Genomic DNA, 15,097 nt, shown 5'->3' with positions numbered 1-15,097 from the left:
GCTGGATTTAGCTCATAGAATTATATAATATTGGATGGTGTTTGGGAACAAAGAGCATCTCAGAGTTCAGGAAACAGGTAGTTGGGAACAAAGGGGTAACTTTATGTAATACTGTGTGTGTATAGGCATCAGTGTAGCTAAGTGCACTGTTATTCGTGAAGGTCCGTCTTCTCAACCTTTCCCCTTCCCTGGGTTGTGGTGATCCCCAGGTTAAATCACTACCAGTCAGCTCTTCCCCTCAAAGGGGAAAGCAGCCTATGGTCATCTGGGACGATGGTGACTTTACATCCTTTAGTGTATTGTTGCAGTGTATTATGGTCCTTCTCGTCATGTGTTTTTCTTTTAAGTTAATAAAATTCTTTATTAATTGATCACAAAACAACTGGACTATTCCTCCCTAGTTTGTGTATCTTTTGTCACAGTATACCAAACTGAATATGTACACCATTAAGAGTCGGTGTTCCAAGTTACACTTCTGGGTTTTGGGATACCCTTGTATTAACATCAGCCATTTCTTGATTTCAGATGGGGTGTCGAGAAATGATTGATGACTGTCATCTGGAATGCTGGGAACTCAGGAAGTTTATCAACTTGTGGTTGATGATGGTTGTAACAGCTTCAGTTTTGTCTTTTGCTGATATGCTGGGCTTTGCCATCATCCTCCTCCCCTATTCAAAAGAGGAAAGAAAATATAAAAGGCCAAATACTGAATTTGTGGGCATTGCTACTCCAATAACAAAGCATTTTCTAACAAGTTAACAGCTGAAAAATGTCCTCAAGGTTTTTGTAGATGTTTAAGAAAAGAATGACGCTGACATTCCCTTTGTTCCACCTCCTCTCCCTTTAACCCATAGCATGGAGCTAAACAGATACAGGCTACCCAAAGAATTCCACATCTAACATGATTAAAATCTGCCTGGATTTAGTTATTTTCTCTCTGGGTGAAAATGTTCTCCTCAACTTCCCTCTTAGCCTCACTCAAATCTATTTTCCTGCTTTGGTTTCATATCCCTTGATAATCTTATTGAACAAACAAAATCTATCAATCTCAAACTTGAACATTTAAATTGGCTGAGCATCACCAGCCTTTGGGGAACAAGTTACAGGTTTTCACAAATTTCTGTATGAAAAAGTGCTCCTTATTTAACCTACTTCTAATTTTTAAATGAAGGTAAAGACAGATCAGGAAGGCCATTTCATCAACTCTAGCTCATTCAACCTGAACCATAAACTAAATTTCATCACAGATTCCAGCTTATGTTTAAAATCAATTCCAGCCTTTGGCCATCACTAAAGCATCCAGGTGCTATCACTTTTTATTCGGGATAAGTTGTAACATCAGTTAGATATACTTGCTGAGCTTTTGCCCTCTTAGCCAATGGCATAACTTCATCCAGTCCTCTGGATTTATCTTTCCTGGACTGTTCATGATTTTACATACTTCTGTGGCATTCCCTTCAAGTTACCTCTTTCCAAATAGAACACCCCAGGTCCACTCAGTTCCCTGGCTCTGAGGATTAGTACCTTGACTTTCCTTTCCAATACATGCAGGGCCTCAAATTTCCAGTGGGGAGTGCGACTCAGTACAATACACAAAATATGGGCGGCGTGGTGGTTAGCACTGCTGCCCCACAGTGCCAGGGATCCGGCTTTGGTAACGTAGTTTGAAATTTCTCCCTTTGTCCGTGTGGGTTTCCTCTGGGTGCTCCAGTTTCCTCCCACATGGAGTGCATGTCAGGTGGATTAGCCATGCTAAATTGCCCCTTAGTGTCCACAGCTTTGCAGGTTAAGCGTTCAGCAAAACTAAGGAGCTGGTCATCGACTTAAGGAAGCAAAGTGCATTATACGCTCCTGTTTGTATCAATGCTGCTGAGGTGGAGATGGTTGACAGCTTCAAATTCCTTTGTATAAACATCACCAACAATCTGTCCTGGTCCACGCACGTTGACGCTACAATCAAGAAAGCACAACAGCGCCTATACTTCCTCGGGGAATTTGGCATGTCCACTGTGACTCTTAACTTTTTTTACAGATGTACAGTAGAAAGCATCCATGGCGCAATTCTCCCAACGGGAGTCTAAGTGCCGAAAGTGTTTCACTCCGGCGTGACCCCATCGGAGGCCCCCCCCCCGGTGCAGGAACCCCCCCTCCCCCACCACAGGCCGCCCCCCGCCCCAGCATTGCCACGCAGTTCCCGCCGGCAGTGACCAGGTGTGGACGGCGCCGACGGGAACCTGTCGTGTTGGGGCGGCCGCTCGGCACATCCGGGCCGGAGAATCGCCGCTTGCCTTTTGCAAACAGTGAGCAGCGATTCTCCAAGCGGCCAGCCGTGATTCTCGCTGCGCTGGTTTGGGGGTGGGGGGGTGGGAGAATCGCATGCGGGTGCCGGGGCGGGACTCGTGCGGCACCCCAGTGATTCTCCCACCCGGCGTGGGGGGGGGGGGGGGGGGGGGGGGGCGAGAATTCCGCCCCCTATCTGGCTGCATCACAGCTTGGTATGGCAAATGCTCGGCTCAAGACTGTAAGAAACTACAGAGAGTCATGAACACAGCCCAGTCCATCACGTGAACCCACCACACATCCATTGACCCTGTCTACACCACTCGCCGCCCTGGATAAGCGGGCAGCATAATCAAAGACCCCCACCCGGGTCATTCTCTCTTCCAACTTCTTCCATTGGGCAGAAGATACAAAAGTTTGAGGACATGCACCAATAGATTCAAAAACAACTTCTTTCTCACTGTTACCAGACTCCTGAATGACCCTCTTATGAACTGAACTGATCTTTCTACGCATCTTCACTACTGAGTAGTACTATACTCCATATGCTTCACCCGGTGTCTATGTATTTATCATGTGTTCTATGTTTTCATATGTGGAACGATCTGTCTGGTCTGTACACAGAACAATACTTTTCACTGTATTGGGTTTGTTTATTGTCACGTGTACCGTGGTACAGTGAAAAGTATTTTTCTGCATGCAGCTCAAACAGATCATTTAGCACATGAAAATACATAATTGGGCAAGACAAGGTACACAATATCAATACCTAGACACCGGCATTGGGTGAAGCATACAGGGGTGTAGTATTAATCAGGTCAGTCCATAAGAGGGTCGTTTAGGAGTCTGGTAACAACGGGGAAGAAGCTGTTTACAGTACACCTGACAATAAATCTAAATCTATTGGTCATGATCAATACGTTTAGGGCGCATGAGGAAGTGGGCCTAGATAGGCCGCACCTTCGGAGGGTCGGTGCAGTCCCGATGGGCCGAACGGTCTCTTTCTGCACTGTGGGGATTCTGTGGTCTGATTAGGTCATTTCACAGTGCAACTATTGACCTGTTTTTGACTATAGACCTCAACACTCCATTTAAACATTTGGGTCATTGTTCATGCAAAAAAAAGAGAAGTTGGTCAAGTGACTGCTCGTTGCCGAAATCTCCCACCGCGACTTTTCTTTGTTTAATATCGTGCTTCAGGAACAGTTGCGCGTCCCCACGATTGCAACAATTTCTCTCAGGGTGCAATTTCCTCCGATCGACCGCGCGAAAATGTTGACGGGAAAGCGAATCCGCAAAAACAAAGCGCCGACGGTCCCATTCTTATTGAAAAGATTTTTAATACAATGACGATCGACAAGGAAGTGAGTGGCCCATTTTCCCAACACTGCCGCCCACTTGGACGGTACATATGGCTGGTTAACTCCAGCCTTTTCTCCTTCCCTCCTGCCGTTGCTGGTCGACAATAGGCTGGGTTTGAGGAAATGATGAAATATGGCAACTCGATTGCAGTGACGGGATGTTGTTCACTGCGCCAGCAGTCAGCCAAGGTTACATTTAAAATGCCGCAGCCGCTGCAGAAGCAACCCGACTGTCACATACACAGATAACGTGCAAAAACATTGTTGGTTGACAAACCCACATAGTGCACTGTATTATCCTACACATCTGCGGGTTTCCAATCCGTTGTTTACAATAAGTGAAACAAAGCAAGGTTCATTTCGAACTCGAATCTCCGAAGAATATTGTGGGATGAAATATTGGGTGAAAGGTAGAATTTGACATGGCACCAACACGGTGTCTATATTAAACTGCGATATATTTCTAAGGTATTCAGACAATATTAAGGTATATGGAAAACATTAAAGGCTTAGGAGTCCATATCTTAAAATGTTCCACATGCCGGATCACTTTAAAAAAAAACCCGAACTGGTGGCAACAAATAGAAAAAGGGAGCTGAAGCGGCTCAGTGGGTAGCTCTCCTGCCACGATGCCAACAGGTCCCAGGTCCATGTTCGACTGCAGAGCTTATTGGCCATGAAAAGAACCAAGACACTGGCACAGGCAAGCCGGCCTGCATCAGTGCTGAGCTGGGATAAACAGGGAGGGTTAGTGGCCTAAAAGGCATCGGGCTATAAAACCACCCGCCAAGTCCAAAAGTTATAATTTACTTTTTAATAATCTTTATTGTCACAATTAGGCTTACATTAACACTGCAATTAAGTTACTAGTCGCCATATTACGGCACCTGTTCAGGTACACAGAGAGAGAATTCAGAATGTCCAAATTACCTAACAGCACATCTTTTGGGACTTGTGTGAGGAAACAGGAACACCCTGATGTGACCATCAATTCACTCGGAACACGATTGGAAGTAAACTGTGGTTTTAATAGTCTTACAACTGAGCCTGCCTGCGACCAGAAGAACTGAGGGCAGGCTCACACGGCTGCAGCAATTTATACTTCTGGTAGTGGGAGGGGCCATGGGTGGAGCCATGGGCGGAGCCGAGGATGGAGCCCTGTACAAGCTCCTCATTTCCCCCTATGGGCAGAGCCGCGCAACGGCTCACAGACAGAGCCCACAAGGACACAATACCATACAATACAATACAGTGGGAATTACATTCACCACACACCCGGAGGAAACCCATGCAGACACGGGGAGAACCTGCAGACACCGCACAGACAGTGACCCAAGCCGGGAATGGAACCTGGGACCCTGGCACTGTGAAGCCATAGTGCTAACCACTATGCTACCGTGCTGCCCGTTGCTGAAGGAGTTGTTGTTGCTCCTCCCACAAGTTGCACAAGGCAGACTCTCAAATGTTCCCATGGCAAGGTTTTTTGTCCTGGAACCGGTTGTTTGTCTGTCGCCAGAGGCTTAATGATAATAATCTTTATTGTCACAAGTAGGCTTACATTAACACTGCAATGAAGTTACTGTGAAAAGCCCTTAGTCGCCACATTCCAGCACCTTTTTGAGTACACTGAGTGAAAATTCAGAACGTCCAAATTACCTAACAGCACATCTTTCGGGACTTGTGGGAGGAAACCGGAGCACCCGGAGGAAACCCAAGCAGACACGGGGAGAACGTGCAGACTCCACCCAATCCGGGAGTCTGGGACCCGGGAGCTGTGAAGCAACAGTGCTACCCACTGTGTTACCGTGCCACCCACACTTATAGCTTGAGGGGCTCCAATCTGCTCAAGAAGAGCTGACCAGGAGACTCTCTCTCGCTCTCTTATCACCTGCCATTGGAATGCTGGAAGGATTTTACAGGTTGATATTTAACCTGTTTGGCCGCATTACGAAGCACCTTCCTTGGCCATCAAGTCCTGGGTGGGACTCAAGCTTGGAGCTTCTGGCTCAGAGGTGGGGATACTACCCATTGTATCACAAGACCCTCTGTTACGAAAGAGTAATCAACCAGCAGCAGAATTTTGAACTAATAGATAGATGAATGGCAGGGCTGCTCCAATCTCCAAGGTGCACTTCCTATGCTATGTTAGAACCCCAGGTTGCATCCCAAGTCCCGGATAACCATTTGTACTGGGCGTGTTGTCAGTTGCATCCGCTTTATCCCTGTGTTTCAAAACTTGAGCAGCAACTGGCATCACATTGATGCATCCATGAGCTTGAGAGCTTCGTGGGTAGCAGTCTTATAGATGTGGTCCTTCTGCAACCTAGAGTATGCAGTGAGAGTGGGAATGGGTGACCACTAAACAGTTAAGGAGAACCATGCAAGCAGTGCCGGTGTCCCTTGGGTGCATCCCACTCTCCAGAAGGTAATTCTGAATACTACTGAGAGTGATGATTCATCGGAGGAGTGCAGCCAGGGCCAAGTTCATGGCACCATGGGTGGCTCAACTGTACTTGGTGGGGGTGGGGGATACAAGGAAGACTGGAAAAGCAACAGAGATAGGTGATTTGATACGGGAATCGACAAGCATTTCTGCGGCTGCAGATATGAATCTGGATGGAGTGCTGCCCCCCTAATGCCAGGATCAAGGATGTCACTGTATGGCTGAAGAGCATCATGCAAGGGGGAACGTGACCAGCCAACAGTCATGGTCCACCTTGGTACAAGAAACATACGCAGAAACAGGGATGTGGTCCTGCAGTCAGAATTTCGGGAGCTAGGCAGGAAATTACCCAGCAAGACCTCAAAAGTAGTAATCTCCAGATTACCCCTAGTACCACACACAAGTGTGGCTGGAGAAATGGTGAAAAGGGTGGGCTTTAGATTCTTGAAACATGGGCATGGCTCTTGGGGAAATGGGATATGCACATGCTGGATAGGTTGCACCTAAATAGAATCAGGACTGAGTTTCTTGTGGGGTGATTTAACTGTGTTATTGGGAACATTTCAGCTAATTTAGTAGGGGAGTGGGAACTAGGAGGGGATCATCAGACAGGATTACCAAGTGCACAGAGTACTGGGAAAGATAGATAGCACCAGAGTAGTAAATTAGTGGGTGGTGCCAGAGTAAGGAAGAAAGTAATGCAGTCTAAATCATAGTATGCATGTATCTGAATGGACTGAGTGTGGCAAATAAGATTGGTAAGTTAGAGGCACAGATTGACAAGTGGAAATATGATATTGTGGCTATTCGGTAGGGCAGCACGGTAGCACAAGTGGATAGCACTGTGGCTTCACAGCGCCAGGGTCCCAGGTTCGATTCCCCGCTTGGTCACCATCTGTGCGAAGTCTGCACGTTCTCCCCGTATCTGCGTGGGTTTCCTCCCACAGTCCAAAGACATGCAGGTTAGATTAATTGGCCAAGATAAATTGCCCAAAAAGGTAAGGAGGGGTTATTGGGTTACGGGTATAGGGTGGAAGTGAGGGCTTAAGTTGGTCGGTGCAGACTCAATGAGCCGAATGGCCTCCTTCTGCACTGTATGTTCTATGTTCTATTCCCGAGACCTGGCTCTCTGTGAATTAAATATTCATGGATGATGTTCAGGAAAGACAGCAAAGGACAAAAAAGCGCAGGGGTGACGATATTGATGAAGGAAAGTATTGCAATGCTGGAGAGAGAGAATATCCCAGAGCGGTCAACGATAGGATCATTTTGGTTGCAGCGAAGGAACAAGAAAGATGCAATTACATTGTTTGATGTAGTCTCCAGGCCACCAATTAGTGGAAAGTATGTAGAGGAACAAATTTTGAATGAAAATTACAGAGAGGTGCAAGAACTAGAGAGTAGTTGTAAAGGGGCACTGTAATTATCCGAATACTGGGATAGTCGTAGTGCAAAAAATAGAGGCAAGAGTTCCTGGAGTGATTTCTCAAAACTTTTCTGCAACAGTATGGGCCATTACTTCCAAGTTTCCCAGTGGAGGTTTGGGGAGAGGGAGGAGAAATTCACAGCTCAACATTTACAAGGCAATTATCCTGAAGTGCAAACTTCCTCTGGGCAATTGCATTGTACTGTGAACCATCTGAAAATGCAATTTAAATCACAAACTTCGAATTGTACCACCAGGGTTACACCAATAATTTCTCAGAAAAAGTTAGAATTAAAATCTCTTGTAAGTGCTGGGTAACAATTGGAAAGGCCCAGACCAACCCCACCCCTCCCAAGGAACACCCAAGGAACATCCCAAATTTCCAACAACACCCCCCCACCTTCTCCCAGGCCAGGGGATTCCCTTCATATCTCTGACTTCCCAGGTAACCTCCCCACCCCCTGACTAACCACACCCCCGCAGTATTCCCCACCCCCTCAACCTTCCATGGGATTCCTCTCACCTGCACCAGACCCCTTTCCCATTCCCCCATCCTGTGGGTCCGAGTCTCATTCTCCCCCCCCCCACCCTGTGACCTGACTAAACCCATCCCAATTTGATCCCCCCCCCCCCCCCCCAGTCTGTCCTCTCCTCCGACTTGAACCACACACCCCACAACTCGGCCGAACATCTATCCGACACCCCCACCTCCAAGTCTAACCCTCCTCCCCTCCACAAGGTCTGGCCCTCCTACCTTCATTACACCCCCTGACATATGACGCCCTCCCCTCTGACATCCAACCCCTTTAGCCCCCCCCCATCAATGCCCAACCCCCAGATATCCAATCCACCCCCCCAATGCCCGACCTCCCACCAAACCACTCAACCTCCGATTCCCCACCCTCCCAAGCCCTATCCACTTAACTTTTCCCTGGCCTTTCAATTTCAATTAGACCTTCAAACTTAACTAGTTTATGCCAGCTAGTGCCATTAAAAAGGGGTCATGTCCTTCTTCAATCTGATTCTGATGGACTGCAACGCTGGGATTTGGGGACTGGCTTACTGCCTGGATCTCGCTCGGCCTGACTCGCAAGGTCCGGCAAGACAGGCACAGAAGAAATTTGGTGCAGGTAAGTGGGCATGGAGTGGCAATTCAGTCCAATATAAGTGAGACACTACTGGACCTGGTTCTTGGGAATGGGCTTAGCCAAGTGGATCAAATATCAGTAGGAAAACATGTAGGGGACAGTGGTCATTGAATCATAAGGTTTAAGTTGGCTATGGAAAAGGACAAATAGCAATCTAGAGTAAGAATAATTAACTGAGGGAAAGTTAACTTCAGTGGGGTAAGAATGGATCTGGGCCAAATAAATTGGAATGAAAGTTTTGCAGGAAATGTGGTGGCTGAACAATGGGTTACCTTGAAAGAAGAGATAGATAGGCATAGTCAAGATATATTCCCTTGAAAGGAAAAGATAGGGTAAACAAATCCTGAGCTCCCTGGATGACAAAAGTGATAGAGATTAAGATGAAGAAGAAACAAGTATGCTTATGACAGATACTATAATGGAGAATCAGGCCGAATATAAAAGGTTCAGAGGGAAGTGAAAAAACAAAAAAGAGAAGTAAAGACGAAGTATGAAAGGAGATTGGCCGATAACACAAAAGGGAATCCCAAAGTTTTCTATTTATATATTAAATAGTAAAAGGAGGCAAATGGCCGATTATGGGCCAAAAAAGGGATTTACTAATGCAGACGCAGAGCTGAGACATTAAATGAATACTTTGCTAAAGAATAAGATGCTACCCAGGCCACGGTGAAAGTCGAGGCAATAAATAGTCAGAAGGATTTAAAATTGATAGGAAGGAGATATTATATAGGCTGTTTACACTTCAAAGTTGATAAAGCATAGAAGTTGCTTCCAATGAGACGGAGGGAAGTAAGAGTGGAAAGTGCGGAGGCACTGGTCACAAGTTTTCAGTCTTCCTTAGGCTCAGGAGTGGTTCCAGAAGCCTGGATAATTGTAAATGTTACATTCTTGTTGAAAAATGGTCTAAGAATAGGCCTAAGGATCAGATCAGTCAGTTCAATTTTGCTGGTTTGAACTTCTAGAATAATTCTGGACAAAATTAATAGTCACGTAAACAAATGTGTGTTAATTAAGGAAAGTCAGCATGGATTCAAGAGAAAATTGTGTTGAACTACCTTGCTGGAGTGTTTTTAAGTGCTAACAATGGGTTGACGAGAGTAATGCTGTTGATGTGGTGTACGAAGGTAGGATGCTCTTTCGGAGGATCGGTGCAGACCCGATGGGCTGAATGGCCCCTTCTGCACTGTAGAGATTCAATGGAAACATAATTACAAATGTTGTCAAGAGTATGGTCTTGTCACTTGTTTGTTGTCACAGGATATCAAAGCACCTGACCAAGAGATCAGCGTTCGCAACTTCGGTGAAGGTCCTCGTTGGCCTCCAGGGGTCGTCCGTTAGACAGGTCCCATTTTGTAACAAGTACGTGTGAGAGACTGACTCATGAAGCATCATCTCGCTCACCTTTGTGCCCGGGGCCAGCTTCTCCATCTGCTCCTCATCATTCATTGTCTACCCAGGCCGGCCGTTCAGGAGTTGCCTCAGGGGCACTCAACCCCGACCCGACCGATTCTGCCCCCGTTATGGCCTATGCACCCGGTTCTGGCTTCTTCTCTTAGGGATACTAAGATGCCTCCTGTGGCTGTTGGATTCTGATGTGGAGTCCCAGACCTCTGAGATATTTGACTCCAACGTCATCGTCCAGCCACCGCCTGGTGGTTCCCCACTGCCGCAATCCAACCGCAAATGACATTCTCCAGCTTGATATGCGCTGGCTACTCCGGTTTCTCCATCGGGAGGCGATCTGAGCTGGCCAAAGAGCTTGCGTCACTCGCCGCCCATTGGGGCAGTGCTGGATTCTTATGTGCTTTCTTTGTCGTCAGTTCTTCAAACTTCTTCTTCGTCATCCCATATTCTTCGTTATTCTCATCCATCCCTGAAGGGGTCTTTGGACTTGGGCGGAAGGGATGTGGTAACCCACATGGGGCAAACTTACTAATATTCTCCATGTGGCCCGAGGTGTATGAACTCCCCCGCTGACTATGGGGCGGGGTTACATTGTATATAAGGTCGGCCAGAATGTAATGGCCATCAGAGAGAAAGGACCGGTGACTTTCAAATAGGTCCCTAGTGTACATACTACTGTGTTAATAAATAAGTTATGTTTGTTACTCGACTGACTCCTTTTTCTAGTTACTAAACCATCTTTCACAGAAACAAACTCTCCAGAAAATTGATTACTGGGCTCCCTTTACCTTCTGTTATTTTTTGTTCTTCACCAATACTCTCACCTCACTCACTGCTGCCACCAACAATGGCAGCAACACATGTGTCACATGTACCAGTCCTCCATGTGCTGCCATGTGTGCCAGGCACAGCCTAAGTTAATAATTTTTATTGTCACAAGTGGGCTTACATTAACACTGCAATGAAGTTACTAGGAAAAGCCCCTAGTCGTCACATTCCGGCGCCTGTTCGGGCACACAGAGGGAGAATTCAGAATGTCCAATTCACCTAACAGCACGTCTTTCGGGACTTGTGGGAGGAAACCGGAGCACCCGGAGGAAACCCATGCAGACACGGGAGAACGTGCAGACTCCGCACAGACATTGACCCATGCCGGGAATCGAACCTGGGACCCTGGCGCTGTGAAGCAACGGTGCTAACCACTGTGCTACCGTGCCCCCCCCCCCCCCCTAAACCCACCAACAGACATGTCCCTTAAAATGACCTGTGCACGCAGTCTGGATAGATAAAAACTGAATACGGTTATTATAGATTTAAACGATGTTAAAGGCACAATTAATTTTCAAACTGTTCATTACAGAGCGTATTCATTAATCAGTGAAATGCAAATTCCAAAACAAAACTTATTGGACAGTGGAGCAGAAATGGTCACTTTGATCCTAATCATATGTACAAAGGAGATCTCTGATCCAGCACGAAATTAAACTGAACTGAATACAAGCTTAGCTGATTGGTTTAAGCAAGAAGAAAGGGAGCAAGGTTTCCACCACCTCACACTGCGGTCAAAGCGAGCAGTTCAGAAGCTCCTCCTCTGTATCCAGGACTCATCCAGGCACATAGCAACTATCCTCTCATTGGTTGCACATTGTATCATTTCTGCTGCGGCAACCAATGAGTGCGATGGGTCGGGCCTCTTCTCTTTTGACATCAGATCATGTGCCTCCCAACAGCTGATGCAATGTTCGAGTACAAAGCGGTGGCCGCAGCTGGCCTGGCTCCGTACTCGGTACTGTCAGAGAGAGAGAAAAACTGGCCGAGCACAGTGCGGGGGACGGGACACTAATGATTGAGCAGTGATGGTGATGATGTACGTTCAGACTTTCGGGGGTACGAGTCCTTGCAGTAAAAGGACGAGTCCTGCCGGCGATGAAGGGGATAGTGTAGTCCAGTTGATGAAGAAACTCCTTCAACAGAGCTTCGCAGGCGAAGCGGTAACAAGTTCGAAGAAGATAAAACACGGTGAAAACCCCTTTGAGAGACATTATAACATCGAAGATGAAAGCCTTATTCCTGGAGCAGGTGAGCTGATGGTGTCGCTCGGTCGTTTTATTCTTAATGGGGCTATATTGCAACAAGTCGATACTAAGTGATTAAAGCCTTAGTATCTTGGGTGGAATTTATAAAGAAGCCTGATTTGTCAATTATATATGTTTTTTAAAAATCTAAATCCGATCACATATCCTATCGAATGGATTACTACAATCCTAAACATAATTATGAGACTCTTTATTCTAACAGTATACATACGTGTTTTCGTTTAGAGAAGTCTTGGAGCAAAACTTATTGTGAAGTGACGTGCTCTCCCCCCATATAAAATATCTTCCATCTGAATTCCAATTCAAACTAATCAGTTACAGTACCGCTATTCTAGAATCGAGAATCCAGAATAAAGGTTGTATAGCAATTGCACAATAATAAACGTCAACCGCTTCACACACAAGCAATGAGTATACAATTCTAAATGCTGGAAAACTGAATTGCAATATTAATGTGGACCGTTTCAGTTCGGGAGATGGCACTTTCCTCTTAGTAGCTTTAGCTAGAAACTCTTAAGAGGAATTAAAGACTGTCTACAGTGTTGTTAAGTGGATGGTCCATAGCGGAAGGCAACTAACCCATAAACTCGAAATTAATTAAATGTATGGTAATGCCCTATTGAAACGTATTGGCCTTTCTTTTGAAAGTATTCATAAATATCCTGCTAAATACTGCAGTGTAATTGTTGGCTGATGGGGAAAGTTTGTGCAATAATGTAAACTTTTTATCGAGTCTTTAGCAAGGAAATGTAATCGGGAATGTGACATCATACTGGTAATTGCACCCTTCTATATGGAGGTGGTGTGAAATAATTGCTTAAAAATGACAGCAAAAAACGAATCAGAGTTTTAGATTTATTAGGATATGATTTAAAATACAAACATTCAAATGTTCCAGGCACCAGATCATTCTTTACTGATTTTGGGTGTAGGGTGTATGATTTAGAATCTCAAAATCAATAGCTAACTTCCAGTAGAAACATTTTGTTAAAAGTCTATATTTTGAAACTTATTCCTGTATCCACATTATCTAAAATTTTCAAAGATGCTCATACAACTTGCTTTCATTTCAGATACATATTTCTTGAATCAATCTGGCAATGACTTTATTTTTCTGGAGGAATTTTTAGAAGAAAGGACGTGCCAGCACCTAGCTAAACAGATCGAGCACTGCCTGTCTACCTCAAAGAAATCCCAGCTACACTGCCAGGAACTCCTGATCCCCCAGTACATGAGCAGGAGAATAGCTCGAGATGTGCTTCGAATGGCTGCCAGCGAGCCCTGTGGACTGCGTGGTGCAGTGATCTATGTTAATCTTGAGCACGAGAGCACAAGTAAGAAGCTGGGCAAAATCGTCTATGACAGCAGTGTCATTCCTACCTTTGAACTGACTCTAGTTTTTAAACAGGATAGCAACAGCTGGCCCAGTCTGAGTGATTTCTTCTCCATAGGGGCCTGCTTCACACATGCATCAAGAAGGGTACTGAAACTTAGTCCAGGCTTCAGATTGGTCAAAAGAAAATTGTATTCTTCTGTAGGACCAATTGTTGAAGAATGCTGATCGAGTGCCAAACTAACTGGCAATTTTAGTGGTGACTATTTTCTGACTAGTGATCTATTAAGAGTTATTAGGTGCCTGCAATGGAAGTATTTCTCTAAATATTCTAATGCACAAGTTGCTACAGTTTCTCGCAATGAATGTTAATTTCACTGATTATTTTGAAGGATTCAGAATATTGTGTATACACAATGCCTACTTAATGAATTGGATGCAAAAGTGTGCGGTTCAGTAAGCAGTGGGTACACAATGGAATTTCACACTTGCATAGTTTTCACATTGTCTTTACTAATACCACTGCTAGAAGTAGATATTTTTGGTTATGGATGAGGAAGCATGTGGTGATGGTACAGAAAGTGCAAAGTGCATGGCGGGGTGAGGAAGAAGAGAATTAGTGAAAGAAAATGAAGAGCATTAAATGTGTGTAAAAGTTTTTCATCAGGGTGATGAAGACAGTAATAAATTGATGCATCAGATACACTACATTATTAACATGTTTAGCTGAAAGTGGTTACTACGTTAAAATGGGAGTTTAAAGTTTTTTGTGATATTTATTTTACTGATGTTCAGTATTGTTACATGTTTGCATTTGCATATTTTTGCACTGTTCAATTGAACCATTTTGTATTTTGTATGGGCATGCTGGACTTGCTCTAACATAGTATCTTGCATTGATACGAACAGTGCAAGCTTCCTGTAGTGGATGCAAAGTACATATAATTGCTACCTTCTTCTACTGCAGTGCTATGATTATGCTTTTGTTAAAGTGTAAGAGATTGCCAGTGTTGCAAATAAACATTTTATAACATAAACACTCTCTCATTTTCTTGATGAGCAACTAATGTGAAGCTATAATCTATTAAAAGGAAAATTGAATGTAAAATCCCTTTTATACATGTTCCCACAAGGAAGACTGATTCAAGACTGCACTCATCCAAACTACAAATGTTTATACATGATGAGGACTGATATTCAAAATAGAAGCATTTCAAAATGACTAGATAAAGTTCTGATTCACAGAATCTTTATTACAGAGGACCATTTGACCCATTGAGTATGCAATGGTTCTCAAAGAGCATTCTGCTTAGCCCTGACCCATATGCCCTTGTCTCCATTTGTCATCCAACTGTACAATCAATTCTTGAATGTTGACATTAGGTGTGATTTAACAGAAAAATCTCTTGAGGTGTCATCATGGGCACGAGTGCCAGGGTATTTCTCGATGGCCACTTTGGTGAGATTGTGGCCCGTAGTGCCAGAAATTAACCTTCACAAGGTTCCCGTCATTACTGACTGTTTCAGCATTTGCTGCTAACCAGGGAGAATTGCTTTTAAACCCTCCCTCACCACTCGCTTCACTCCGAAGCATAGCAGTGTG

General features: G+C 44.9%; 1 protein-coding gene and 1 long non-coding RNA gene across 2 annotated transcripts in view; one reads left to right on the top strand and one right to left on the bottom strand.

Annotated features, from left to right (window-relative positions):
• Positions 1 to 340: 340 nt before the first annotated feature.
• Positions 341 to 15,097, bottom strand: part of LOC119965214 — a 46,568-nt gene continuing 31,811 nt past the window's right edge. The window contains exon 2 of the long non-coding RNA XR_005460458.1: positions 341 to 668. This is a non-coding gene — a long non-coding RNA (uncharacterized LOC119965214). The remainder of the gene's footprint in view (positions 669 to 15,097) is intronic.
• Positions 11,922 to 14,531, top strand: si:ch211-39i2.2 (uncharacterized protein LOC449866 homolog). The gene is made up of 2 exons (XM_038795656.1): positions 11,922 to 12,144; positions 13,235 to 14,531. Exons 1-2 carry the CDS (start codon positions 11,922 to 11,924, stop codon positions 13,720 to 13,722), a joined length of 711 nt encoding a protein of 236 aa, XP_038651584.1. The 3' UTR covers positions 13,723 to 14,531.

This window comes from Scyliorhinus canicula, chromosome 4 (assembly GCF_902713615.1).
Source record: "Scyliorhinus canicula chromosome 4, sScyCan1.1, whole genome shotgun sequence".
Taxonomy (NCBI): Eukaryota; Metazoa; Chordata; class Chondrichthyes; order Carcharhiniformes; family Scyliorhinidae; genus Scyliorhinus; species Scyliorhinus canicula.
Note: the sequence above shows the minus strand (reverse complement) of the source record. Positions and strands in the feature narration are given on the sequence as shown.

Bases quoted from the DNA above. Each gene is read 5' to 3' on its own strand.
- si:ch211-39i2.2 (XM_038795656.1), top strand. From the start codon at position 11,922: ATGGTGATGATGTACGTTCAGACTTTCGGGGGTACGAGTCCTTGCAGT. The intron at 12,145-13,234 runs GTGAGCTGATGG...CTTTCATTTCAG, and splicing joins AAGCCTTATTCCTGGAGCAG to ATACATATTTCTTGAATCAA.